Source organism: Exophiala spinifera (genome assembly GCF_000836115.1).
Source record: "Exophiala spinifera strain CBS 89968 unplaced genomic scaffold supercont1.2, whole genome shotgun sequence".
In the NCBI taxonomy this organism is placed as follows: Eukaryota; Fungi; Ascomycota; class Eurotiomycetes; order Chaetothyriales; family Herpotrichiellaceae; genus Exophiala; species Exophiala spinifera.
The window spans coordinates 432,011-456,552 of record NW_015622514.1 but is presented as its reverse complement, the minus strand read 5'-3'; the positions used below and the strand labels follow the sequence as shown (position 1 = coordinate 456,552).

The 24,542-nt window shown below is 52.8% G+C and overlaps 12 protein-coding genes across 12 annotated transcripts; 6 read left to right on the top strand and 6 right to left on the bottom strand.

Annotated features, from left to right (window-relative positions):
- Positions 1-608: 608 nt before the first annotated feature.
- On the bottom strand, positions 609-1,562 carry PV08_02446 (uncharacterized protein; the record flags this gene model as incomplete). Its single annotated transcript, XM_016376804.1, has 1 exon — positions 609-1,562. The coding sequence occupies one exon, from the start codon at positions 1,560-1,562 to the stop codon at positions 609-611; it is 954 nt and encodes a 317-aa protein (XP_016238374.1).
- A 598-nt stretch (positions 1,563-2,160) lies between these two features.
- On the top strand, positions 2,161-2,853 carry PV08_02445 (maleylacetoacetate isomerase; the record flags this gene model as incomplete). The annotated part of the gene is made up of 1 exon (XM_016376803.1): positions 2,161-2,853. One exon carries the CDS (start codon positions 2,161-2,163, stop codon positions 2,851-2,853), a length of 693 nt encoding a protein of 230 aa, XP_016238373.1.
- Positions 2,854-3,394: 541 nt separating this feature from the next.
- On the top strand, positions 3,395-4,121 carry PV08_02444 (uncharacterized protein; the record flags this gene model as incomplete). Its single annotated transcript, XM_016376802.1, has 2 exons — positions 3,395-3,764; positions 3,898-4,121. 2 exons carry the CDS (start codon positions 3,395-3,397, stop codon positions 4,119-4,121), a joined length of 594 nt encoding a protein of 197 aa, XP_016238372.1.
- A 616-nt stretch (positions 4,122-4,737) lies between these two features.
- PV08_02443 (uncharacterized protein) lies at positions 4,738-7,149 on the bottom strand (the record flags this gene model as incomplete). Its single annotated transcript, XM_016376801.1, has 3 exons — positions 4,738-6,872; positions 6,922-7,039; positions 7,087-7,149. The coding sequence occupies 3 exons, from the start codon at positions 7,147-7,149 to the stop codon at positions 4,738-4,740; spliced, it is 2,316 nt and encodes a 771-aa protein (XP_016238371.1).
- A 574-nt stretch (positions 7,150-7,723) lies between these two features.
- PV08_02442 (uncharacterized protein) lies at positions 7,724-9,020 on the bottom strand (the record flags this gene model as incomplete). Its single annotated transcript, XM_016376800.1, has 2 exons — positions 7,724-8,915; positions 8,971-9,020. The coding sequence occupies 2 exons, from the start codon at positions 9,018-9,020 to the stop codon at positions 7,724-7,726; spliced, it is 1,242 nt and encodes a 413-aa protein (XP_016238370.1).
- A 342-nt stretch (positions 9,021-9,362) lies between these two features.
- Positions 9,363-11,300, top strand: PV08_02441 (uncharacterized protein; the record flags this gene model as incomplete). Its single annotated transcript, XM_016376799.1, has 3 exons — positions 9,363-9,421; positions 9,476-9,707; positions 9,906-11,300. The coding sequence occupies 3 exons, from the start codon at positions 9,363-9,365 to the stop codon at positions 11,298-11,300; spliced, it is 1,686 nt and encodes a 561-aa protein (XP_016238369.1).
- Positions 11,301-12,781: 1,481 nt separating this feature from the next.
- Positions 12,782-13,753, bottom strand: PV08_02440 (uncharacterized protein; the record flags this gene model as incomplete). The annotated part of the gene is made up of 4 exons (XM_016376798.1): positions 12,782-13,187; positions 13,243-13,464; positions 13,528-13,647; positions 13,707-13,753. The coding sequence occupies 4 exons, from the start codon at positions 13,751-13,753 to the stop codon at positions 12,782-12,784; spliced, it is 795 nt and encodes a 264-aa protein (XP_016238368.1).
- A 517-nt stretch (positions 13,754-14,270) lies between these two features.
- PV08_02439 (uncharacterized protein) lies at positions 14,271-17,264 on the bottom strand (the record flags this gene model as incomplete). Its single annotated transcript, XM_016376797.1, has 2 exons — positions 14,271-17,131; positions 17,237-17,264. The coding sequence occupies 2 exons, from the start codon at positions 17,262-17,264 to the stop codon at positions 14,271-14,273; spliced, it is 2,889 nt and encodes a 962-aa protein (XP_016238367.1).
- Positions 17,265-17,633: 369 nt separating this feature from the next.
- Positions 17,634-18,363, top strand: PV08_02438 (nucleoside diphosphate kinase; the record flags this gene model as incomplete). The annotated part of the gene is made up of 6 exons (XM_016376796.1): positions 17,634-17,650; positions 17,700-17,730; positions 17,798-17,841; positions 17,899-18,002; positions 18,049-18,114; positions 18,164-18,363. 6 exons carry the CDS (start codon positions 17,634-17,636, stop codon positions 18,361-18,363), a joined length of 462 nt encoding a protein of 153 aa, XP_016238366.1.
- A 218-nt stretch (positions 18,364-18,581) lies between these two features.
- On the bottom strand, positions 18,582-19,268 carry PV08_02437 (uncharacterized protein; the record flags this gene model as incomplete). The annotated part of the gene is made up of 1 exon (XM_016376795.1): positions 18,582-19,268. The coding sequence occupies one exon, from the start codon at positions 19,266-19,268 to the stop codon at positions 18,582-18,584; it is 687 nt and encodes a 228-aa protein (XP_016238365.1).
- A 1,893-nt stretch (positions 19,269-21,161) lies between these two features.
- On the top strand, positions 21,162-22,533 carry PV08_02436 (uncharacterized protein; the record flags this gene model as incomplete). Its single annotated transcript, XM_016376794.1, has 4 exons — positions 21,162-21,213; positions 21,266-21,356; positions 21,521-22,399; positions 22,452-22,533. 4 exons carry the CDS (start codon positions 21,162-21,164, stop codon positions 22,531-22,533), a joined length of 1,104 nt encoding a protein of 367 aa, XP_016238364.1.
- A 678-nt stretch (positions 22,534-23,211) lies between these two features.
- On the top strand, positions 23,212-24,354 carry PV08_02435 (uncharacterized protein; the record flags this gene model as incomplete). Its single annotated transcript, XM_016376793.1, has 1 exon — positions 23,212-24,354. The coding sequence occupies one exon, from the start codon at positions 23,212-23,214 to the stop codon at positions 24,352-24,354; it is 1,143 nt and encodes a 380-aa protein (XP_016238363.1).
- Between the last annotated feature and the right edge of the window lie 188 nt (positions 24,355-24,542).

Below are 24,542 nucleotides of genomic sequence, written 5' to 3'. Positions count from 1 at the left end.
GAGTCAGAACGGGACGTTTCTGCAGAGAAGAGAGAAGGGAAGCTGGTCCGATGCCGACTACGCTGTTTCCCGTTAAAGCCTCCAGCCCAGAGAGCCCCGAAGCGGGAGAGTTTATGCGCCTAGAGGAATCTTGGGGGCGCCCAGGGGAACTTAGTCAGGCATAGGAGCCCCTAGCGAGGCCCCTAATCAAGCCCTTCGAACCAGCCTCCGGAACTGCCAAGTCTTGTGCAAGGCTCGTGCGAGGCTCACGCCTCGGCTGCGGCACAGTCCACCATTGGCGCTAGGCTGGATAGGGACCAGATGCTGACTAACACTCGCGCCCTACAGTCCTTGCGCGCTTCTTATCGATCCAGGAACATGGAGTCGTACCGCAAGTGCAGTGATTGCCTAGTAACAATGGGCTACATGCATGGCTTCAGAGCACATGCTCTGCGGCTCACGCAGTAGCTAAGTGATTCCACTGGTGGGAAAGGTGGCACATTATCTGTCATGGGCACCAGCTCGGATATCTGCTTCTCTGGTTCAGTCATCAAGAAGGGACAATCTCCCTGAATATGTACCTGAGCTCGACGGTCTTGCAACACCTGGTCACTGTGGACTTCACCTGTTCACCTGGAGATGCCCGCGACTCCATCACCAGGCTTGATGGCAACATCACTACCAATGACACTGGCAGTCTTCAGCACATCAACCACACCACTCATGACAGCCGCGTCGACTCCTCTCGTATTTTCCACAAACTTGACGTCCTTCAACCACTCTCGGCCGTCTTCTTCAGAATAATGACACTGCGCCTCACCGGTGCCCAACATCTTGATTGCAGCATTGGTGTCTGTATTGAAACTCTTTACACCTTCGTCAAAAGCTTGGAATATCTGCCTTAACGTATCGTCTGACTCGGGGTTCGGAAATGTCGACCTGGATGCAGCAATATGCCAGCTCGGCCAGGGCGTGTATATCTCTCCAATCTTTTTCAGTGGTGTATTCTCTCCGTGAAAGTATGGCTTGGTCGTGAAATGCTCCCACATGAAGAAGTCGGCACTGGCACTGGTGACGCCGTCCCGTAGATCTTTGAAAGGACCCAGCGGCACAATTGAGAGCCCTTCTGACTTTTGGTCTTTTGATTGACGAAGCCAGCCTTCCTGCTCGGCCAGCACAAATGCCATGACGTGACTGCCGCTGCCAATCCTGCTGACTCCCACACGGCGGTGCTGCTTGAGATCGTCGACACGATTGATGTCGTTCCGATTTCGGCCAGTAACGACTGCCCATCTCAGTGGCGTGGCCACCCATGATCCTACTATGGAGTACCCTTTTTCCGTTCCGGGCTTGTTGTAGTTCTCCGCGTTCAGCAGACCTGCAACCCAGCCTTCGGTCAGGCCAATTGCCAGATCGATCTCGTTTGAGCGCAGGGAAGTGATCATATGTCCGGTGCCAGAAGGAAACGGCACCAAGGTTACTTTTTCTATCGAAGAGGGAAATAGATTGTGTTTTGTGCAGAGGTGCAGCGGGAGGAGGTAGTGCTCGGGCACGTAGCCGATGCGTACTTCTGAGGGCGACATGATTCCTCGACCGTCTCAGGACAATGAGAGAGAGGTGGAGATGAGGAACGAGAGATGGACGGAATGGATGTCTCTCTGCATGCGAAGGAACTCCTGATGTCAAACGCTTTACCCAGGATCTACGGCGCAGTCAAGACAAGGAAGAATCGCTATGACACACACACATTGACATCGTCGTCCCCGCAGTCTGCAATGCCGTGGTTTTTCCGGAAGAAACAGCTCAACCGTCGGGCTTCATCTCACCTTGATAGGACGATAGCAGATATCACCAGGACTCCTTTCAGCGAGTCTGCGAGAGTCTAATCCATGCGTATCCCTACCGCCTACGACCTATCCTGACAGCTACTGCAGGGTTTCGAATCTTTCCGAGCCGGCGCGGAATCCCCTGCATTTCCCCGCGAATATGCGGAGGCCATTCCGTGTTATGGCCAGAAGCAACGGTAAGCTATATATCCCGAGTGTCCATGGCCCTTGACGGCTGCTCAATGGAATGCTTTCGAAGTATAGTGGCAACGCCGGGGGGAACAGCATATGCTTTGATCCTGTTGATGCGACCCTTTTGTGAACGAACGCGCCGAAAGCAATAAGCCACGCGGCCATGGCTGAAGAATACCACTACACGTTGTACAGCTATTTTCGATCCTCCTGCTCAGCACGAATTCGAATTGCTGCATTGCTCAAGGGCATCTCCCTGGATTACAAGTTCATCCACCTTGTCAAAGGCGAGCAACACGGGGACGAATATAGAATTCTCAACCCCAGTGAATCTGTACCAACTCTCATTGTAACGGACGCCCGGTCAGGCGAGCTCGTTACCAAGATACGACAATCGCCAGCAATCCTGGAGTTCTTTGAGGAGACAAGGCCTGATTTGCCCAGATTGCTCCCTCTTCCAGATGACCCAGTTGGTCGAGCCAGGGTACGCGAGTTATTCGACATTGTAGCTTGCGATATTCAACCGGTCACCAATCTCAGAGTTCTGAACTTCATCAAACCCCTGAGGGTCGAAGCAAAGGATTGGCAGCAACACTTCATGGTTCTCGGGTTTCGAGCCTATGAAGAATTGGTTAAGCAGTACTCTGGAAGATACAGCGTTGGTGACGAAGTGTCCATGGCAGATTGCGCTCTAGCACCTGCTATTGACGGAGCCCTGAGATTTGGTGTCGATGTTCAAAACGACTTCCCTCAAACCTGGAAGGTATGGGAGAACCTCAAGGTCATTGAGGCCTTTCAAAAGGGCAGATGGAACAACCAGGAGGACACTCCGGATGAGCTCAAGGGCAAGGAGTAGGAGAGAACCTGAAGACAACTGTCGCGACAGTCGCAATATCTTGCCTTTATAACTCCAAACTCTGTACCAACTTGTTGTCCGCTTGGAAGCCGTTATTGATGAGACGGAGCAATGGCGGTTTGTAGGTGTTGCTGCTGCTCGGCACACTCGCCGGTCCAGACATTTGATACTGAGATGGCACCCCCCGGGGATGCACGGGATGCACTTCTTGTTCCGAGCGCAGCCCTCAATCCCATGTCAAGGTACATGGCTTCTGGACCTCTACTTCTGTCCCTAATGCCGGGGGCAGAGGTGAGCGAGGCTTCGGTGCCTGCAGCTATTTAGTTGGTACCTCCAAGCAGCCGAAGATCCCGTAGCACTTCGCTTCACTTTCCGCCCAGATAAATTTTTTTATTTGCCCTGTTTTGATGCGCAGTGACGCAAGACAAGGAACAAGTCTCTGTGGCCGTCTCGATGGCGTCTCGCTGTCTGGAATGTTCGTTCTGTCCATCTCTCGACCCTTCGCGTCCTCCGATCTCTTCGACCATGCTTTTCGCGGACGATGAACGCAGACCTGGGCCTCAACATCTTCCAGGTGGTACAGAATGAACTTCTGTCGCGCGAGGGCAGTCGCTCCACGCTCGGCCTGGGCTTTCGCCTCGCCGTGCTCGAGGAGAGACTGAAGAACCACGAATCCAAATCCAAGAACTCGCTCGTGTGGCGGCCGCACCATGCCGTAGCACCCATCTCCTCCCTGACGCCCGAATCGAAGCGCCTCGTCGACGCCGAACGGAGACGTCTCCTGAGCAGGAAAGGCGCCAGAGCCATCGACGACAAGGACCCGACCATGCTCCCCCGCCACGAGGAGTCGTGGGAGGTACACCCTGATTTCCCGAGGACCGTCTTGGAATTCAAGCAACTCCAGTTCCACCGTAAGACAGATAGACACAGACAAACCCCCCCCCCTCTCCTCCTCCTCCTCCTTCCCCTGGCCATTCCTCTTTTTACCGGTTAGAGTTTGATCGACGGTTTTGATTTTGACACGACACTCACCCCCCTTTCTAGCTGACAGGGTCCGAAGCCTGCTCGAGTTTTACTACGTCAAGGTCTACAGGCCCGACGACATGAGGCCTGTGGTGACAGATCGTCACGACCACTCGGCCGACGTCAGGTACAATCTGGAAACCTGCCTCGAGGAACTCGCCATGACATGGGGACTGAACTGGCTTCGGATCGGTGGTCTAGCACTGCCTGGCCCGTCAGGACCTATTAGCGGTCGCGTACCGTGATCGAACCCCCCGTCGCTGGCCCGGACATCTGCCAGTCAACGTGCCACGGACACAACTTTACAAGCTCCCCCCCTTCCAAGAGGAACGACTCTACGGCCTGGAGATATCAACGTACGGCTGGAGAGTTTCTCCTGCGCCCACCCGAGGGAGACAGAGCCTTGGTCGGCTCGAGTACTCTCCCGCGCACCCTTTCCAAAGTCGCTCACCGACATAGACAACGCAAACTTATTCGACCGGACGAATGTAACTATGCCGTACCGATCGATAAGATCGGCATCGCTCTCTCTAGCTTCGTCTAACATCTCCACAGTTATGACCTTCACAAGGCATGCCAGCTAGAATTAGAGAGAGGAAGACAGAGGCGTAGAAGAACATGATTTTTTTATAAAGACTGTGTCAACCCAATCCAACCTCTCGAATATCCTATAACACCCGTAGCCGTAAATGGCACCGTAAGTAGCCAGCTATCTGAGCGTATGCCTTGTCCTCCCAATGACTCCAAGCCATCGAATAGGCTGTCTAAACACCTGAAAGGACCGATGTGTTGCGATAACGCATTGTTTCCCAAAGCAGCAATGTACTGCGAAACAGCCCTATACCCCCATCTCGTGCGCCCTTAAGATTTCGACGTCGTGTCCACCGAAGCGCCGACAACACCTTCATCAGGCTCGTCATCTACGTCTTCCAAGTCACTTTGTTTCAAGGGTCGGCACACGCCTTCTCTCGTGCATATCATGACTTCCGGCACGAGGCCCTTGACAACGGTGCGGCCCCAGCCCTTGAGACGGCGTAACTCGCTGTCCCGCGTAGTCATGGGTGCAATCAGTGTCTTCGCTCCGACTTCTTGCATGACCACACAGGCCAGCAGGCTGACGAACAGGAACGGATGCTGGATAATCTCCACGGCAAAAGCGTCGAGGATACCCTTGGCTTTACCGAGGTAGTTGTGTCCGTCCGCTGTCGTGGCCGTGGATGGAGAGGCGCTCTGACAATATGACGCGAGATAAAGCAGATTGGTACATATAATTCCATTCGGCGACGGGAGAGAGTTGTCCGTGCCCGGCTTCAACCTGATGATCTGCTCCGCGGACGCCTCGGCCTGGAAATACCCGCCCGTGGTGGACGCAAAGTGCCCGTCGACGTACTTTTGTAGTTGGATGGCCCAGTCCAGGTACGGCTGCGCAAGCGTCAGGTCGTACAGCGAGAGCAGTCCAAGGATCAAATACGCGTAGTCATCCACGAACGCGGCCTGGGAGTCCGGCGTGCGGGACAGGCGTCCGGTAGATTCGTCGTACATCTCCCTGCGGATGAACGTGGCAGCCTTTTCCGCGGCTTCCTGGCACGCGCGGGCGCGCGTCTTGTCGATAGTGGCGAGGGTGTTCGCAGCGCGAGATAGCGCTGCAATTGCAAGACCGTTCCAGGACGCCAGAATCTTGGTGTCGATGCTGGGATGTTCGCGTTTCGACTTGCGGTGCTCGAGCAGTTTGGTGCGCCCAGACTTGATGATCTGGACGATCTCCTCTTCGGGTACGCCAAACTCTTTCGCCAGAACCGATGGCGTGGCTTCAATGTGCAGCACGTTCTGAGTGAGGAACTCGTCGTGGATGTCATGCTCGGCGGGGACGTTGCCGTCCAGCTTGACGCCGAAGTGGCGGGCGACAATCGCGGCATCCCGTTCGCCCAGAATGGCCTGAAGCTCCTTGTACGTCCACACGTAATACGCGCCTTCCTTCTTGTCTTCTGATGCAGGAACGCCGTTGGCGAGCTTGGGCAAAGAGGGGTTCGAGTCGGCGTCTTCACTTGCGTACCAGCCTCCTTGAGGCGCCACGATCGGCGAGTCCGAGTTCGTAAAGTACTCTACCAGGTTGTAGATGGTGCCGAGGATTTCCGGATCGCGACCAAGTGCCCATGCATCGCAGTAGCAGCCAAGTAGTTGGGCGTTGTCGCACATCATCTTTTCGAAATGAGGGAGATTCCAATCCGGGGTGACACTGTATCTGTGGAAGCCATACCCAAGCTGATCCCGCAGCCCAGATCGAGACATGGCGAGCAGAGTGTGCAGTGACATGGACGCAGCCTTTGTGCAAGACGGCGTCCCTAAGATGCCTGGCACGGGGCTGAAGAACCCAAATCGCGTGTGTGTGGAAGGTTGAGCAATGGCGGCGCCAATACGAAGGAGGAAAGTCAGGTTCGATGGGGTAGGGAATTTGGGCGCAGTGACAGAGGCGCTGAAGCCGCCATGGACCGAGTCGTATCGGGATATGAAGTGCTCGAGAGCATCGTCCAGGAGATCGATCTCCAGGGGTTCAGCCGTATCCGATTCATTGCCCTGGCTCTGAGTATTGGTCTGAGAATGAATCCCCTCGGCCGCAAAGGCTCGCAATTGGTTGGTGATATCAATTGAGGACTGGATACACTTCTCGCGCTGATTCGTCCATACATCCCGCATTTTGTGCAAAATGTCAATGATAGTCACTGGTGCGTCGTCTCCCGCCGGTGTGGCTTGTTTGACGCTGCTCGATGGCGATGGGCCGGGCCAATACGTGCCTCCAAAGACAGGTTTCAGATCGGGAGTCAGAAAAACATTCAGCGGCCAGCCGCCGGAACCTGTCGTTGCAGTGACATAGCTCATGTAGATATCATCGAGGTCTGGCCTTGTCTCTCTGTCGAGCTTAATCGGGATGAAGAACTCGTTCAGCAGATCGGCAATTTCGGGAGAACTGAATGATTCATGTTCCATGACATGGCACCCTTCCAGTCTGTTAGTCTCCGATGGGTCTGCAACAAGAGGGGTCCTCACAATGGCACGCATGGTAGCCGATACTCAGGAAGATTAATCGTTGATGCTGCTTAGCAAGCGCCAGAGTGGCGTCCGACCACTCTTGCCATGCTACCGGGTTGTCCTTGTGCGCCCGAAGCTGAAACTGTCATTAAAAACGTCCAGGTCGCTCGCTGACTGACTTACATAAGGCGACGGACTCTCTGCCAGGGCATTTTGCAGGTGGAGTCCGGCGTTCCCCTCAACCATCGAGGGCCGAGTGCTTACGGAGCAGCGTCGAGATTGATCAAAGAGGATTGTATATTGTCAATAGACAGACTGATGGCGTCGATTGCAGTCAGTCTCGTGACAATGAGAGGTGAGTGTGAAGTTTGAAAGATTCGATGTCCGTTGAGCACGTGGGCCCTGGATGTCTCCGCAAGGCTCTGAGGAAAAGTTTTGTCGCTTGTATGCGGAAAGTGCCGGTTGCACGGAGGGATTGGAAGCAGCGCCCGGCAAAGTCGGAGACAGATCGATGAAGAGAGTGACGAGCCTTAGGAATGTCCCAGCTGGCAGCTAAACCTCTAGAAGGCTGTTCAGAGTTTTCGCCGGTAAGACAGAAAAAGCACAGAGTTGCGATTGACCACCCACGGTCCCAGGCCAACCAATCACGAGGCGCCTTTGGCTGACGAGCTGCTTACCTAAGCCGGCGCATTGATAACAGGAGATAAGATGGATCCTACTAGTTGGTACTACGAGGACAAAAGCTTCATCATCGCAGCCTGAGTAGCCTGGACAGTTCTCAAGTCCGTATGTACGGTGGCCTCGCTCCGACCAGGATCCATCACTGTTCGTCTCGAACCATCTTCTCAAGCACATCTTGCTCTTCGGATTCCATCAATGCGCGCAACTCGGCCTCTTCCTCTTCAGTCAGCATTGACAAGTCCACCGTGGGTTCCGGATTGTCCTCCACGAGTTTGGGGTTTCGGGCTTCTTCTACTGCTCGCTGGAGATCGGCGGGGGCTAGGCTCCATCTCCGTAAAGTGGCATCAATACTGACACTGACAAGCACATCTTCCGACAAGGCCAAACCGGTAACCTCCTCGTAATGGCCAGAAAACACATGATGTAGGTCGCCGGTCGCCTTATTCCATACTCTTATTTCTTCATCTCGACATGCAGTGATGACCCAGCCATACGTATCGTGAGTGACTACATCTCGGACAAAATCGGGATGCTGAAGGGTCATGATAGCATTCCAACCCTCATCTCTCGACAGCTGCTTCGCCGTCGTGTCTGCTGAAGCCGTCCACAGATCCCCATCATCGTCGAAATGTAATTTATAAACACTGGTAGCATGTGCAAGGATGGGGTTTTGCAGTTGTAATTGAGACGACTTTATCTGCTCTAACTCGGGCACCGTGATCGCGAATATCTCCTGCTTAGACGTGGACACCATGACGATTGGTGAGTCTGGAGAGGATAGAGGATCCAGCACAAGAGATTCAATCCCGCGACAATTTGGGTTGATCGCTGCGAGGGCTTTCCCTTCTAATGACCAAAACCGGATGTCACCGTCGGTGCCACCAGTGATCAGAATGTCGTGTTTGTCTGGGGTTCGGACGACCAGAAGGCATTTGACAAAGTCTCGATGTGCAGAAAACGAGGTGATGTCGGTAACTGTTCGCCCTTGAGTGGTGCCATCGGCAAATTTGAAGGTATACTTCCATACGGACTTGTCCCAGGAACCGGAAAAGATGGTCATTGTGGTAAAGGGGTCTTGGGACGATTTGACAGCATGAAAAGCCAGGCTGGTCAAAGGCCCTTGAGGACCTCTTGGAGTACTGGACAATTCATTGGTAGATAGCCTCAGTCCCGTCACCGAGCCGCCAGCTTCAGCGACAAAAACAACATCGCCCTTCGGGTCGAAGAAGTAATTGACTCCGAGAGCCAAAATCTTGGTGGAAAATTTGACCGGATCTCCTTGCGTATTTGCTGCTTTACGTTGCTTTCGATCATTGTCCGCTAACGAAGAGCTGTCCAAACGGGTCAACCAGGATACCAGTGTTGTGCAGTGAGGAGGGCACCTACTCGGTTTGAAAGTAATTACCGGGTTGATCAGCCATCCCAAACGCGGCCATTGCAGGCCAGCGAGGACTCAGAGGGAGGACGATACTTACCTCACAGGGAACGGATAAAAAGCCGTCGCCTTGCAAATCCCTGAACAAACCTCTGATGGACCAGAACACACTTGCGGACGCCATAATGCGTTTACTCCGCCGTACTGTCTTTGCCAAGCTAGTACGGTGAAGTGAACAGCTCCAAGGGCAATTCGAAATCTCAGCCACTCGTGTTCGAACTTGGAAATCTCTCTCTTCGTGCATCAGCCAGCTCATAACACACCCTTTACGCGATCTGACATTTCCTTCTCTCATGTAATATTAGTCTCTCTTTCTTGACCAGCGCGCGCTCATTTCGCGAACATGGACATGGATCATTTGATCGGCCAGAGGTTCAACCTCATCTCCAAAAGTGAAATTCGGTAATGTGTCCTCGAACTGCGATTCATTTCTCGACACTAACAAGGCTCGTACAGCTATCTCGGCACGCTTCACGAAATAAACCCTGAACAATCTACAATCGCACTCGAGAACGTCTACTCGTTTGGGACCGAAGATCGAAAGGCGGAGAAATTTATCCCCCCTTCACAGCAGAAATATGGCTTTATCGTTTTTCGAGGCAGCGATGTCAAGGATATCAAGATTGCAGAGGAGGAACAGTCACAGCCATCTCCTCCTCCAAGCATGCCAAATGATCCAGCTATTCTGGTAGGCCTCCTCAGCAGCTCCTCCCTGCACAGTCTTACATGATGAAACATTTCGGATGTAAATTCACAGACCTGTTCTGAAAGCGCAAAGCCATGTGGATATTTCCGTTGCCTTCCTTCTGATGAGACCATCTACTTTATTCATCTCCTGCTCAAGCGACTAGGATTGGCTCAATGCTAACTATGCTCGCCCATTTAGAACGCGTCTCAGCCAGGTCCGCCGCCTCCTGGTCCCCCACGCGAACATTTCTCTCCTCCTGGCTACCCTCCGCATCCTCCCTTCGGCGGCTTCTATCCTCCAGGGCAATTCGGCAGAGGGTATGGTCCCCCTCCTGGTGGATTTGGACCTCCTGGACCTGGGTTCTCACCTTACGGGCCGCCTCCCCCTGGATACTTTGGTCCTCCAGGGCAGGGCTTCCCGCAAGGCCCTGGTCCCCAGTTTCAACCTTCCCCGGCCCCCATTGGACCTCCAAGTCAGGGTAACAATGGTCCGCCACCCGCATCTCAACCTCCACAAGACCCTCATTCTCGACCTGCTCCGAATAGTGCGAATAACAACCTCACTTCCGAACTACCAGTTGACAACAAAGCTGCCCAACCCCCCTTCCCTGTACCACCAAAAGACGCCCCAACTCAATCAAAGCCCACAGCCGCTCAGGTGGCGGCTAAGCCGCCTCCAGCACCAAAAACTGGGTCCCAGGCGGCACCGACAAAAGCTGCGGCACCAGGTCCCAAGTCCAGTAAAGTCGCCCCAGCAGTTCCTTTCACAGTCAATCAAAAATCATTCACTCCTCCAGCTGTACCTGCAGCAGATGTGTCAGCAACGAATGGCACTGCCCCGAAACCTGCAAAGCCCATTTCGTCTCAATCAGCAATGGACGAGGCAGCCAGACAAGCGAAAGAAGCGGTAGCAGCGGCTATGGCTAAGCTTAATCCCCAAGCAGCAGCTACCGCGCAGACCAAACCCGCTCCCATATCAGCATCTGTTGATGCGGTAACAAGGAAGCTGGCAGAAGTGTCCACCTCAGGCTCCACGAACGGCACCGTCCGTGGAGGTAGAGGCTCGTTCCGCGGCCAACGAGGTGGACGTGGCGGTGGAGCCAAGAGGATTGAAATACCAAACTCTGACTTCGACTTCGAGTCTGCAAATGCGAAATTCAACAAGGAAGATCTGATCAAAGAAGCCATAGCCACAGGATCTCCGCCCGTTGCTGGAGCCGAGGAGAACGTGGTATCTGAGCCAGTCGACGGCGACGCGACAGCCACTACACCGCAAAGAAAGGACAGTTTGAATGCTGCCCCAGCTTATAACAAATCCAGTTCATTCTTCGACAACATATCTTCCGAAGCAAGAGATCGCGAAGACGGTGATCGAAGCACCGGTAGACAAATCAGAAGCGAAGAATACAAGAAGAACCTGGAGACATTTGGTCAAGGAAACGTCGACGGCGGCTACCGAGGACGCGGCAGGGGTGGCTATGGCCGTGGCCGTCAGTATGGAGGTAATTACCGCGGTGGCTACGGAAACCGAGGCCATGGATATCGAGGAAATCGCGGCCGGGGTGGTCAGGGACAGCTCGCTGACCAGGCTTAAGCTCAGTCCTAAGATTTTACGTGCATTCTCGGTGGGCTTTTTTTTCTCTGTTTCTGACATGATCAAATGAATCTCTGGAGTGAAAGTGGGCTCCAGGCTGCACAGTAGTATGGGAATCGTCATCATGATCGTCGTCATCATCATCATCATACGGGGTGGAAGAGAGCATCTTTTTTTGTTACAATACCCTGGGCTTGTTTTTACTCTCTCTGTCTTTCTCAGTTGGTCCCTGCCATTGTTGTTGTGACAGTACTCACTCCACCAAAGAAGGGGTGAAAGGAAAAGGATACGAATGGAAAAAGGAGAAAAAAGGAGAAAAAAGGAGGTACGAAACTGAACCGGATCTTAACTCTAGACGGGGAAGGGGGTTTGGAAGGGCAAAGATTACCGAGGTCGAGACACACGGCACAGCTCTCAAATCTCAAGCCTGGGGGCTTATTTGGGTTTTGTGTTTGGTTGGGTTGGGTTGGGTTGGATTGAGTCGAGTTGCAGGGAGATACCCATCAGATACCTACCTAGGTACCTCATGTCATAAGGTCACAAGTCGTGAACGATGGATATGAATGAAAGGAGTCTCACGAAGCAGAAGAAGAAGACGACCGATGATATAAACACCGATTTGTGATGCCTGCCTCTACCTCCACTACTTGTCTACATTTCTACCTTTTCTGCCTCCTTGGTAGAAGGAACACTCAGTCTTCACGAGTACTGCCGAGGTCGGCCGCGATGCACAGCTAAATTGTTTTTCGACGAAAAGAAACAGCATGAGGATGAAGCCGGAATATTCGTGGAGACATTGAAGACACTGAGGGCGACTCTATAGTCGAGTCTAGAAGAGGTCACAGGTTGACGACGATGGTTTCCGCAACTTGCAATAGCCTCAACTTTTCCTACTGGGAACAATTCCAGACCTTCCCCCACTCCCAGCTTGGCCGACCAGCCACATCTCCAGTTAGAAGATTGATGTCCATTCTTTAGTCGCAACGAAGGAGGACTATAGAGTACAGTTCCCGTGGGCTTGCGTGGCCGGTGGATGCAATAGGTCGCAATCCAACGAACGTGGCGATGGTGTCGCTGGCAAAACATTTAAGCGGTCGATCTTGGATCTGAGCTTTATGGACAAGGCACTCTTTACTGACATCTGACTGCCGCGCAAACGTCAAAAGAATTTGTAGGCGCTAAAAGCTCTTGTCCGGTGATTTTGTCGAATTTCAATACGGACCACCGTTGTGGCGGATGCCATCTTTGCAAGGCATCAGGCCCAAAGGTCGAAAGTTGAACCGGCACTTGACTCCGATCAAGACAAATCCATTGCTCCTGGAAGCCTTTAGAGGGATATTCATGTGGATGGTCTGATATATGACTCCAAAACCAAACGGTACAGTCTGAGGCATTTTGTGCGCTTTTTTTGTGGCTCATATCATGCTCAGTATTGGCCTCCCATTTTCTGTGGTGGAAAAGATGTGGCCGGCATCCGTCTATCATCCAAACAGACCCGGTTTACTGGTACTCGTAGAAGTCATTGGGATGTCTGTTCCGCTTAGGCCGGCCCCGTACATGTAGAACTGCAATCCGAGGTAGCTGTCGCAGCAGGCCTGGAACATTCCGCAAAGTCGAAAAGGCCACGGAACATACTGACTGCTCAGAAAGAAATAGCTCATTTTCATGACGTCTCCGGCGAGCCAGTTCGCGATGACAGAAAGCCGAAATCCTTTGCATGATCTTGCTTTGTGATTCTTGACGATCTGCGGCACCGGAAGGATGGCCTCCACTGCCAGTCCGAAATAGCCCAGGAACGCGATGTATGCAGGGGATCCGGACACGAAAGGGAGTAGGACATGGACGACCAAAAGAGTCCCTGCAAGGTATCCGAGAAATTGAAAATACCTGCCGCAGGTTAAATCACTACCCAGGCTTTTTCAGATCATGCTGGGCGACTCACGGCTTTGAACTGCTCCATTGCCAGAATCCGTAAGGGCGTCGACCCTCTAACAGATCCCGCAGACCATTTTCCACCGTGTAGCCGTGGAAAGGCGTGTGCTGCGATCCATCCGGGGCTCTGTTGTCCAGAGCAACCTTCAAGAGGATGATTTGGACCACAATCATCAACGAGGCCTGGGCCAAGAGCGATTTGTCATAGTATGCTCCAAACCAGTAGAAGACTCTTGGTATCTTGTCAGAAATTCCAACGTCTCTTTCCCATGCGCGAACGAGGGACATGGCTCACTTCAGAATCGATGCAACAAGCATGATCAGGGGGATGTCGAGGGAGAATCCATCGCTCGTCTTCCTGCGATGGATCGAGGCTATCTGGTCGGCATAAGAGGTGATCGGGGACAAGATGAGGCTATCGACGGTGGTCAGTTGTCACTCTGGACGTTCCCCAAGCGTGAGGTCTCTACTCACAACGCCGGGGCGAAGTAGTCGACGACAACAGACAGGAAGCCGAACATGGTGGCCCGGAACAAAGAAGCCTCGGCGGCGGGAGAAGGTCAAACGGAAGAAGCTTCAAAGCCGCATACGTGTCACTCAGTCTTGTCAGAAAGAACAAGATTGAGAAGCCATCGCGTGAAAATATGGAGGGCAACCGCAGTTCGCCAGTCCCAGATTGCGACGCCAGAAGATCCTGGTTCTGCGGTTGAGGATCTCGCCAGGAACAGGACAAGCGCATACAGCCATCCGTCCACAGCGTTAAATTGGTGGAGACTGCACGAAGCCCCTGACCTCGACGTCCTCAGACTCGCACATTTTATCTTGCCCATTGTCAAGTTGCTTTCGGCCTTTAAGCAGCTTCTGACGGCCACTCTACATTGATCTGCGGTTTGTTGTGATTGATATACAGCAGTCAGCTGTCTTCCTTTTCAAACTGATACTTATGTAACCGTACAATTATGGGTGCATCTATCCAGTTTGCTCGAAGCGTAATACTTTTATTTTTCAGCTACTTCCTATCTTACTTATACAGGCGACTTAGATTTCGGATTTCTCGCCAGGGGCCTTTGACAGAGAGATGGCCCAGTCTGCCCCAATGCTCACTCCAGGGCTTCGGATGACGGCCCATGCGGCTTTGCCTCCTGCTGCCGCGTAGTACATCAGCTCCGCTGAAGCCGTGCCTTTGATGCCCTCCCCAGTTATGGACACCTCTTTCATCTCTGACCATGCGGCTGGCGCATTCACCACGATGATTTTCTCCACAGTTACATCTTTCATAGCCTTTAGGTACTGGGCTGTCTTCGCTCCCTTGGTACCAATGTTTGTGCTTGTCAGCTCACCACCGGCAAAAGTAAACCTTCGGTGAATGAATGCTCCTTGTTCATAATCGAACGTTTCGCCATCGTCAACGTAGAGGGTGCCTGCAGCCTGAGTGTTGCTGTCTAGGACAACGACAAGCGTATACGGATCCCATTTCATGAGACCAGAACTCTTCCGAGGTCGATCCTTTCGCGGAATAATGTTTCCACCTTGCATCAGCAAAGGGATTTTGTCTAGTGGTGCTTGGATCTTGTGGGTCTTGGAACCCCCGCTGTAAATAGTGTAGTCGAAGTAATCGTAATAATTCTCAGAATCCGCGAGATAGATTTCGACACTTTCTGCGCCTTCAGTGGTGACCGGTTTGGCCAACAATCCGGTCGAGCCAAGGTAGAACTGATCGTCTATCGCAAAGCCCTTCTCGTCTTCGGGGTGAACGTAGTACTGTGCGCGAACTATGGGGTAGCCATCTGTTGATGCTTCGTGGAAGGCGGTATACCAAGCGGGGAACAATGCATATCGCAATCGAATGGCTTGTGCCATAATGCTCGTATATGGCTCGCCCAAAAGATAAGGTTCGCGCCTGCGTGTGTCGATATGCGCATGTCCACGCATAAAGGGATAAAACACACCAGCCTGATACCAACGAGTCTGGAGCTCTTTGCTGGGGTTGCCAAAGAAACCTCCAACGTCGGCGCCAGCAAATGGATAGCCACTTACTCCCTGATTCAGTATCATCGGAATTGAGACGGCAAGATGGTCCCAATTGGCTTGGTTATCTCCGGTCCACATTGCAGCTGATCGTTGGGACCCAGCATAAAATGATCTCGTCAAGATAAAAGGCCGCAGGACTTCGCCCTTCTTACGTTCAAGTAGTGCGTGATAAGTGGCATTGTGGAAGGTCATGCCGTTGATGTTGTGTACGTCTCGATGCTCCCAGTTTCCATGATGGATGTTGTCCCGCGGCATTGTGATCTCTGGGCCATTAAACACTGAAGGCTCATTCATATCGTTCCACAACCAGACGTTGTTCATCGTGCCCTTGAATCGGTCATAGCTGAACAAAGTCTTCCACCAAGCTCTGGCTGCGGGATTGAACGCATCAATCCAGTGTGAGCTGCCAGGCCAGCACCATCCTTCGAAGACGTTGTTTTCTTTGTTTTTCACCGCTAGCCCCTTGCTCTTGAGCTCTTCATCGACCGTGTAACCACCCTTGTTCTTGATATGTGGATCGATGATAACCACAAGCTTGCGTTCAGTCTCATCTAACTGCTTCTCCATGGAGATAGGGTCTGGGAACGTGTGAGGATCCCACGTGAAGTATTGCTTGTCATCAGTATATTCAATGTCAAGCCAGATCACGTCGTACGGGATATTGTGCTTGTCAAATTTCCGATCCACGTCCTTGACATCCTCATCGCTCACGTAATTCCATCGGCATTGGTGATAACCCAGGGAAAAAGAAGCCGGGAGCTGGGTGTAGCCAGTCAACTCGCCGTAAGACTTTGAGAGTTCTTGAGGAGTTGGACCGAGCATGACGAAAACATCCAAGAGACCGCTCTCTGACATCCAATGTGTTTGGGTGTCGACGACACCTCCACTCAGACCGAGAGTGAGAGGGTTTCCGCCGTGAGAGGGTTTCGTGATGTCAACCCAGGTTTCGGCAGCATTCAGCCAGAAAACACCGACGGTGGAGTCCTTCTTGTGAGCTTGCATGAATGGAATAGAACCGTAAAGTGTCATCGGACTATCAAGCTCATACTCGAAAATGTCACTGTTGTACATGCGGTACGGTTGGTCGTAATTACCATCTCCGCCGCGTGTTTGTTTCAAGGACAACGGTCCAGCGTGTTCTGCAAGTCCGAAAACGTGGCCATATCCGGGGAATGTGATGTCCATGGCTACACTCTCAGGGCCTTTGGGCTTAGAGTCTGTGTTGCCGCCAAAGCTCTCCTCCCACCAAGTGCTTTCATCCTCAGACGGAGCAGCTGCAGCTTCCCCAGTGGCATTCTCATCAGCTGTAGGCTTGTCGACCTTGGGACGCCAGTGCTCTATGTTCATGAATCCACGTCCATTGAGCACGACTTGCTTGTCGTCGCCGGCCCAGAATTCCATACCAAAAGGGGCATGTTGAATCGTTGCTTTGAAGCGGCCTTCTGGACCCCATGTGACCTCACTCACATCCTTGGATACCTTCTTCAGCGAGGAGGATTTCTGGGACTGTAGGCCAGCTCCAGTCAGTGCCCATGCAGCGGCTTCATTGTATCTTTCCTTCCGGGCCACACTGCCGTGTCTCAGCTCAATCTCTCCCTTCTTCCTCTTCTCTTCGTCGATTGTGACGCGCACGTTTCCTCGCTCGAGAAATGTGATAGTCATAGGGAGCTTGACCGCTTCGCCATCCTGCAACGTCTTGACTATGGAGCCTTCTAAGCGGCCGTCCTTGAACTTGATCGATGCACCGTCCAGCTGGTAGGGAGAGGAGTCAGGCCCGCCTTTCTCAGTCATGGAATCTGCAAGTGCCCGGTTCCTCTTGCAGAAGCCGGACTGCTCACATCGCTTGAAGTCATGGTGTTTGACCGCTACTGCACATTGTCAGGACATTTCTCGTAGCCCCCAAACATAATACTTGCCTGTGCACGAAGCGAGAAAGAGTAGGACAATGACTGCTAAGGAGGAGAATGTCCAACCTAACAGTCTCCTCGAAGAACGAGCCATGGTGTTGACGGAGTGCTTCCAGAAGTCCAACTCTCGTCAAGGGCAGCGAGTGTATGGCAAACCAATGTGTCCTCTTTGGTGACCGATGTGGATTCAAACACCTTCACGCCGCAGGCTGGCCCGCCACGCTGTCATTGGCGGCGGTGGGCATTAGACGGACCCCTGCAGTGTTTGGTATGGGCCATGGATAATAACTTGCTGGAACGGATAGTGTACAGTAGGCTGGTGATGCCCCTCGCTCCCCACTAATAAAAAAGCTGCCCGAAAGATTTGCCCTCATTCCTGGATTGCAACCGTTTTCTTTTCCTCTGCAACATTCTCACAATCGAACTCAGAACGGTCTCATCAGCAAGCCAAAACCATTTCAAGATGTCTAACGAACAAACGTGAGCGTCATCCATGCCCTGTGAAAACAATCCACTGACGCTCGACCAGTTTCATTGCCGTCAAGCCAGATGGCGTCCAGGTACGCAGGCGATACCAAACTCGACTCTACCGACTCCCCTCGAGTTATTGTGCTAACTCCTCGACAGCGAGGACTTGTTGGAGACATCATCTGCCGATTTGAGAAGCGAGGGTGAGAAAACTACAACCTGAGAAGAGAGAGGAATGCGTTTCTGACAAGGCGGTGAAGCTACAAGCTGGTTGCTCTGAAGATGGTCTCCCCATCCAAGGAGCACCTCGAGAAGCACTACGAGGATCTCTCATCGAAGCCTTTCTTCAAGGGTCTCGTTACCTGTATGTGGACATCTGCCGCTAACTATAGCGACGCTGACGACTTCAGACATGCTGAGCGGACCAATTGTCGCCATGGTCTGGGAAGGACGTGATGCTTGCAAGACCGGCCGCTGTGAGTGCAATCCACGGAATTGACCTTTGATCCAGACTGACGTTGCCAGCCATCCTCGGTGCTACCAACCCTCTCCAATCCGCCCCAGGCACTATCCGTGGTGATTATGCCATCGATGTCGGTCGCAACGTCTGCCACGGCTCTGACGGTGTTGAGAGCGCAAAGAAGGAGATTGCTTTGTGGTTCACGCCAGAAGAGGTCCAAAGCTGGAAGTCTGCTCAGTTTGACTGGATCTATGAGAAGCCATAAGCAATGCGCGATAGCCAACGGTGGCCTGGCATGGCTTGCGTGACCGAATACATAGTTTGGATCTGTCGGCAACACCAGCCATCAGCGATACAGAAGCCGTTAAGGTAACCAGAATTATCACCAATGATGAATAGCCTGGATTATGTTTCTCTGCTCTTGCTTTTAGTCTATTGAGACACAAGCTTCAAGTGTGCGTTGCAGAATTGCGAGTGACTTCTTCACGACTTCTTCCCGCGAAACAATGATCTCGCAGCGTTTCCAACAGGGATAACCGCAAGCCTGGCAAACCACGGAGCACCCCATACGCTCAGAAATATGCGGACGGGTAACAGGACCTTTACAATAGCATAGGCACTGGCCAACTCGACAACCCATCGAGTGGCACTCTCCCCCCGTCCGAACCATTTGGTTACGCCATCTTTCTTCTCGAACCGTGTCGCCTGGCCGTCTTTGGTCTGTTCTTCAACTTCCTCCTCGTCGTTTGCACTGATCCAGCCTTTCTTGCGAAAATACCTTCCAAACCGCTCCACGCCGTCAACGACCCACGCTCCTTCGGCAAAATATGGTGGCAGCCATTGCCAGTAGTGAAAAGCTGAAGCCAGTCCGAAGAGTGGGATAATCGCGGTAATCTCGTGTAAAATGAAGAATGCAGTAGCATGCGAGACTGGGGCTCGACGTAGTCCATCTAGGCCGCGTCGGAGGAATCGCGGTGTGCGATCTATAAACCGTTCGAAGCGCCCTCTCAGGGCTGCTTGTTCATCAGTCGGCGGCAGCGGAGGACGAGGACGAGGCCGAGGTGGAGGAGGGGGATGTTCGTGAGCATTCGTCTTGCTCTGAGATATTCGGCGTCGACCAGGAGCGGAATTTCTCGTGCTGCGGGCAGACCGAGGAATGGATCGAAACATTCCGAGCCTCATCATATCATGAGAGGACAAAGAGAACCATCTGACCAAGTCACTTGGCCGAATCCTTACGTTTGGACATGTTGTGCTTTCCGAATAGCAATCCACGAAAGTGACGTTCTGCCTTCACCTGAGTCAATACGGCGCACGAATAGGTGAACATCAGTAGGTGCCGAGTACAAGCTTTTATTCTAGGCTTAAGTGACTCCACAAGGCCCAAAGACTCCACAGGCGGGGGTTGTTGGAGGCAACGTACTCCGTAGAGTACTTTCGTATTGTACAGACAATACTCGGAGGCTCAGGCACAACCTCAACCATCTGCGTGCCATTTGGAGGGGCCGTTGGTCCTGTCTTCCCTTTCATTCTCTCGATGATTGATAAGCCTGGCCTGCTTTGTTCAACCGAAGAGCTGGTATCACGCAGGCTCTGGAGAGATCCTAGATGGATCCGACCGTACAGGAGCATCCATACGGAGTTCTTCTTTGCTCAATAGATCGAGTCCATCCGTGGCATCAGGCTGTGTCGAAAGCTTTGGATCGGCCATGGCCTCCTCAGTAGTATTTCCCACTTGTGACCGCTCGCTCGACTTTATTGTGGTCAGCTTTGGACACTTCCAAACTCACTTCCACTCCGACCACGGAAGCGCTATGAATGAACGTTCATCCTAATGAAATGATAGGGCTCTTCTGATCATCCCTGGGCACCGCATCCCTGCGGAACTTCCATCTTCCCTGACGGTTTTTGCTGCGATCGGTGAGAAGGTGCTCTTTGACAACTTCGACTTCCGGCTCTAGCCAAAGCTAGACCGCTTGCCTCGATTCTATGATTTGGCAACGGCGACAACCATCGCGTCTTGCCTGACCTTGGCAGAAGGGTCAGACATACTCTATAAGTACAACGATTACAATCGCTCCATGGGCAATAGAGTGGCTCAGCACGTCACCAAGGTCGATGTCATCAACGCCTCAAGCCCAATGAGATCCACGAAGCATTTCCTGCTCTAGATCGAAACCGGTCCATGATCGATACGTCGCGCGAAGGACGGGTAGTGTCGCAGACCAGCGATGGGAAACATCCTGCACGGTGGCGGCCGATTTTGGTGAACCATAATTTCATCCCTGAGGTGACATGGTTGGGGTTTATCATTCTTTTTTTAATGATGCCTTGGCTGATCGCTTCGACTGGGACTACTCAAGGTACACGGCCCCGTCTTATTTTAGATGTCAGCGGACATGGAGTTCATGAAGAATATATCATGAAGATACCACGTCCGGAGCCTCGGACCCTTTTGAGCGCCCGCACAAGAGCGCAGAGTGACCGAGATCTCCACCTGACAAAGCATCAATCAAGGCCCATAAGGCTGAAATGGTTTAATGCTTACGTACTATCCGATCGACATTACTGTATGCAGTTGCATCGTCCGTCCCTGGGTCCAATTAGACGGCCAAATGCGAAAGGTGCCGTTCAGAAAAGGACGACGTCGACGAAATTCCTGCGTGAAGACCTTGGTGGATATGCACCTAGTCTTGCCACTCATTATATGGTCTTGTGCCATGGGCAGGAAACTCTCAGCATACTTATACTGCTTGAATGTCCAGGAAAATGTACTGATGATACACAATCAAATATTTGTTTAGTCGAACAGCGCCGAGCATCCATCTTCGAGTCTAGCCCTTCTGGGAGGTGGAGGGAGCAATTGTTTCCATAATCACCCTGAATCAACACTGCGGAACCAGGCCTTGCATCATCAGACGATACACGCATTCGCTCGCAGGCCCAAGTTTATCGAGTAGCAACTTCCTGTCAGTGACATATCCTCGACACATCTCGCATGAAGGCCAGCTCGATCTAGTTGTCGCTAGAGAAACTTTCTCGCCAGTGTACTCCGGGGCAGCCATGGCCAGCAAATCACCGAAATGGTTGTCCAAGCTCTCGAAGCCATTCTCCGGTGAGTACGACGTCTTTTTATGTTCCGAGGAAGACTAATCATCGGTTCTTAGAAGCAGGCCCTTCATCTTCTGCCCCTTCCGAGGACAATTCCGGACAGGACGCCCGGTCCCGGCGACGCGAGCAGGTCAGGAGGGCACAGAGGTAAGCAACCACCCGCCACGCACTCCTATTTCTGTCTCTCTCAGTCGGCCGAAGGGCAGAATTCGCCCCAGGCAGATAGTCCGTACGCATATAGTCATATCCCGACTCCAATTCAAAGCACATAAATTTTTTTTAGAGTTGTTCGCTTACGCCCGTAATTCTAGGACGCATCGTGATCGCAAAGCAAGCTACCTCAAGATGTTGGAGATGGAGGTGGCCAAGCTACGGGCAAAAGATGCCTCAAACGACGCCGAGATCCAGGCGTACAAGGCCACGATTCGTCGACTTAAAGATCTGATCAAACTTCACAACCTAGTCTTGCCCGACGATTTGGCATCAGACCCGCTCATCCAAAGCCCTCAGGCCGCCGTCGAATTAATCGGAATGCCTGATCACCATTCCCAGACTATTCGTGCCCAGCTACCACAAGCATACGCATACGCCCCCGAATACACTGCCGGAGCTAGCACGCTCACAGAAGGCGACATATCATCCACGTTCCCACCGCTACATCCTCTCACTTCGAACGTGGACCCTGAGGCCCTGGCTAACATGAGTCTTCGCGACAGTGCCGACACAGGCTTTGATCGGCTTCAGTATAAACAACCAGGAGAGGGACAAGATGTGGCAGACGTGTCGTCGACGGTTCCGCATCCTCACGGTCTCGGGACAACTCAGATAGGCGTCGATTTCGTCCTTGGGCTCGAATACGTGTGCCTGGAACATCACGCCATACACAGAACGGACATTGATGGCAGCGGGCACGAGATGATGTTGATGAGTCCGATAATGCGGTGCTCGCCTCCGCTGTCGTCGCAGCCGACCGAGACGGGATCCGGACTACCTGATGGAACGAAGTGGACAGTGCCGGCGGTCGAATTGGAGAAACTGCTTGAGTTCTCGGACCGCCTGAGCCTTGATGGAGAAATCACACCCGTCGAGGCGTGGCAGAGGGTACGCCTGCACCCAAAGTTCCCGGATCTTACAATGGCTGGACTCGATGATATCAGGGCCAAGCTTGTACCTGAGGTCAAGTGCTATGGGTGAGCCGATCCCAGTCATATTCACATCGCTCAGTACTTATGGTGATTGTAGCTTCGGTGCTGTTATCGACGAGGCGTACTTTGATTCCGTCATTTCGCAGATCATGGGAACATATCAGGGCGGCTCTTCTTGACGCACAGGAATCAACTGGAAGCTGGTGGTTGTCGGTTCTCTCCAAAATTTTGCCAGCGCGTTCGGGACAGAGAATGTGTCCACAAATAATGGAATTCCACTAGTTAAAGAGATGGTGAGCAGTGCCGCGACTACACGCCAGGAGACATGACGAAACGTCTCGAAACTCGACTTCTCAAGCGGGCGCATTTTCGGTGTTCATGAAAGAGCGCAAGGCAAGACAGGAAAGGTAGTCGTTGATTCATTTTGGTGAATAACTTGTCTGGCGTCAATTACAAACACTTGTTAGACAACGAGCACAGGTCCGGTATGAGTGTGTGCGGTGTAAGCGTTGTTGGGTCACGAAAGTCTCTCAGAGCGTCCGCTTTAGGCAGGTCGGTTGCCTGGAGCGGGTAAGACCAGGACGTGTCGGGGATCTTTTCCACGTCAAAGCTCGATAGCCTCTCCTATTACCTCGGATATATTTCTCTTTGTTTTTACAAACGGTGCAACATCTCTCGTTAGTATGTGATCGCAGGGCGAAATCTTCATTTACTGCAGTGTCCCTTTATTTCGACAGTGCTCGTGACTCCGGTGTCATTACTGCCAATCGCGTTCAGATTGGGCGGTTGACACCGACAATCCAACTTCAGGGAGACATCTTATTGCATATCTACAGTGTAGGTACACGCTTCGAATCATGCCCCCACGTGCACGTCAACCACGAGCTCTCAAAAGGAGCGCGAAGGCAGGAGAACAGGAAAGCGTGAAGCAGTCATCGGCATCTACAATGCCCGCACAGGGCCAAGGCAAGCGTAGCTCACAGACTACCAAGAAGTCCAAAGTGACGCGGCCGGTACAAGAAGCTACAAGCACGGATAACGTCGACGACACAGACCCCGATGCAGACGGTGGAGTTCCTTTGCCAGCTTCCTCGCCTGTAGCTCCTGCACCAAAGACACAGCGAACGCTAAGCAACCACGAAGTACCCGCGTCGTCGGGGTCCAAATCTATCCCCTGCATCCGGAGCGCCGGGCCAGGCGGTGTGCCGCCGCCCTTGGTCTTCACGCACGGCGCCGGAGGAGGGTTGACAGCTCCAGCGCTTGTCCACTTCGCGCAGGGGTTCGCAGATACGGGCTCGAACATTGTCTGTTTCAAGGGCAACATGAACCTCAAGTCACGGACGAAGATGTTCAGCATGGTGCTGGCGTACGAGAAGCAGAACAGCAAGAGCGTCAGCGGTTGGAAAGTCGTATTCGGCGGACGCAGTATGGGTTCTCGAGCCGCTGTTCTTGCCGCCCAGGAGGACGAGGATGTTCAGATGCTCATCCTGGTGTCGTATCCGCTGACGGGCCCGAATGGAGATGTGAGGGACAAGATTCTGTCGGACATCAAACCTGGCGTGGACGTTTTATTCATCTCAGGCGACAGAGATAGCATGTGCGATGTCGAGAAATTGAAAGAGGTCCGAGGCAAGATGAAGGCGAAGAACTGGATGGTCGTGGTGCGTGGGGCGGATCACGGTATGAATGTCAAGGGAGGCAAGAAGGGGACGGAGGCGGTAGGGCAGGAGACTGGCAAGATTGCTGCCGCGTGGATTGCAGAGAGGGACGCGACAGCCACGGAGATGAGCGTGAGTTGGGACGATGGCACGGAGAGCATCATTGGGAGTGGGATTTGGATGAGTGGTGGATTGGAATCAGGCCAGAGTGAAGAGCTACTCGAGACAAAGGGACACGGCGAGAAGGATGTGGTCAAGAGGCGGCGCAACGACGAGAATAAGGACATGAACGAGCCCAAGAAGAGACAGCGGAATCAGTCGAAAAAGTCGACTGCCTCATGACTTGTGCGCTGATAGCACTGGTTTTTGACGACCAAACCCAACGTCCGACGTTTTTATGTTTTTTTTGATGGCAGCCTCGCGCAAGGGAAGGGGCAGGAAAGCGTCTGTAACCACACTTCGTTTCGTCTGGCGAGCACCAGCCGCGCCAGTAGCTCCCAATCCTTGCCAAGCTGAACACAGTCGACGTG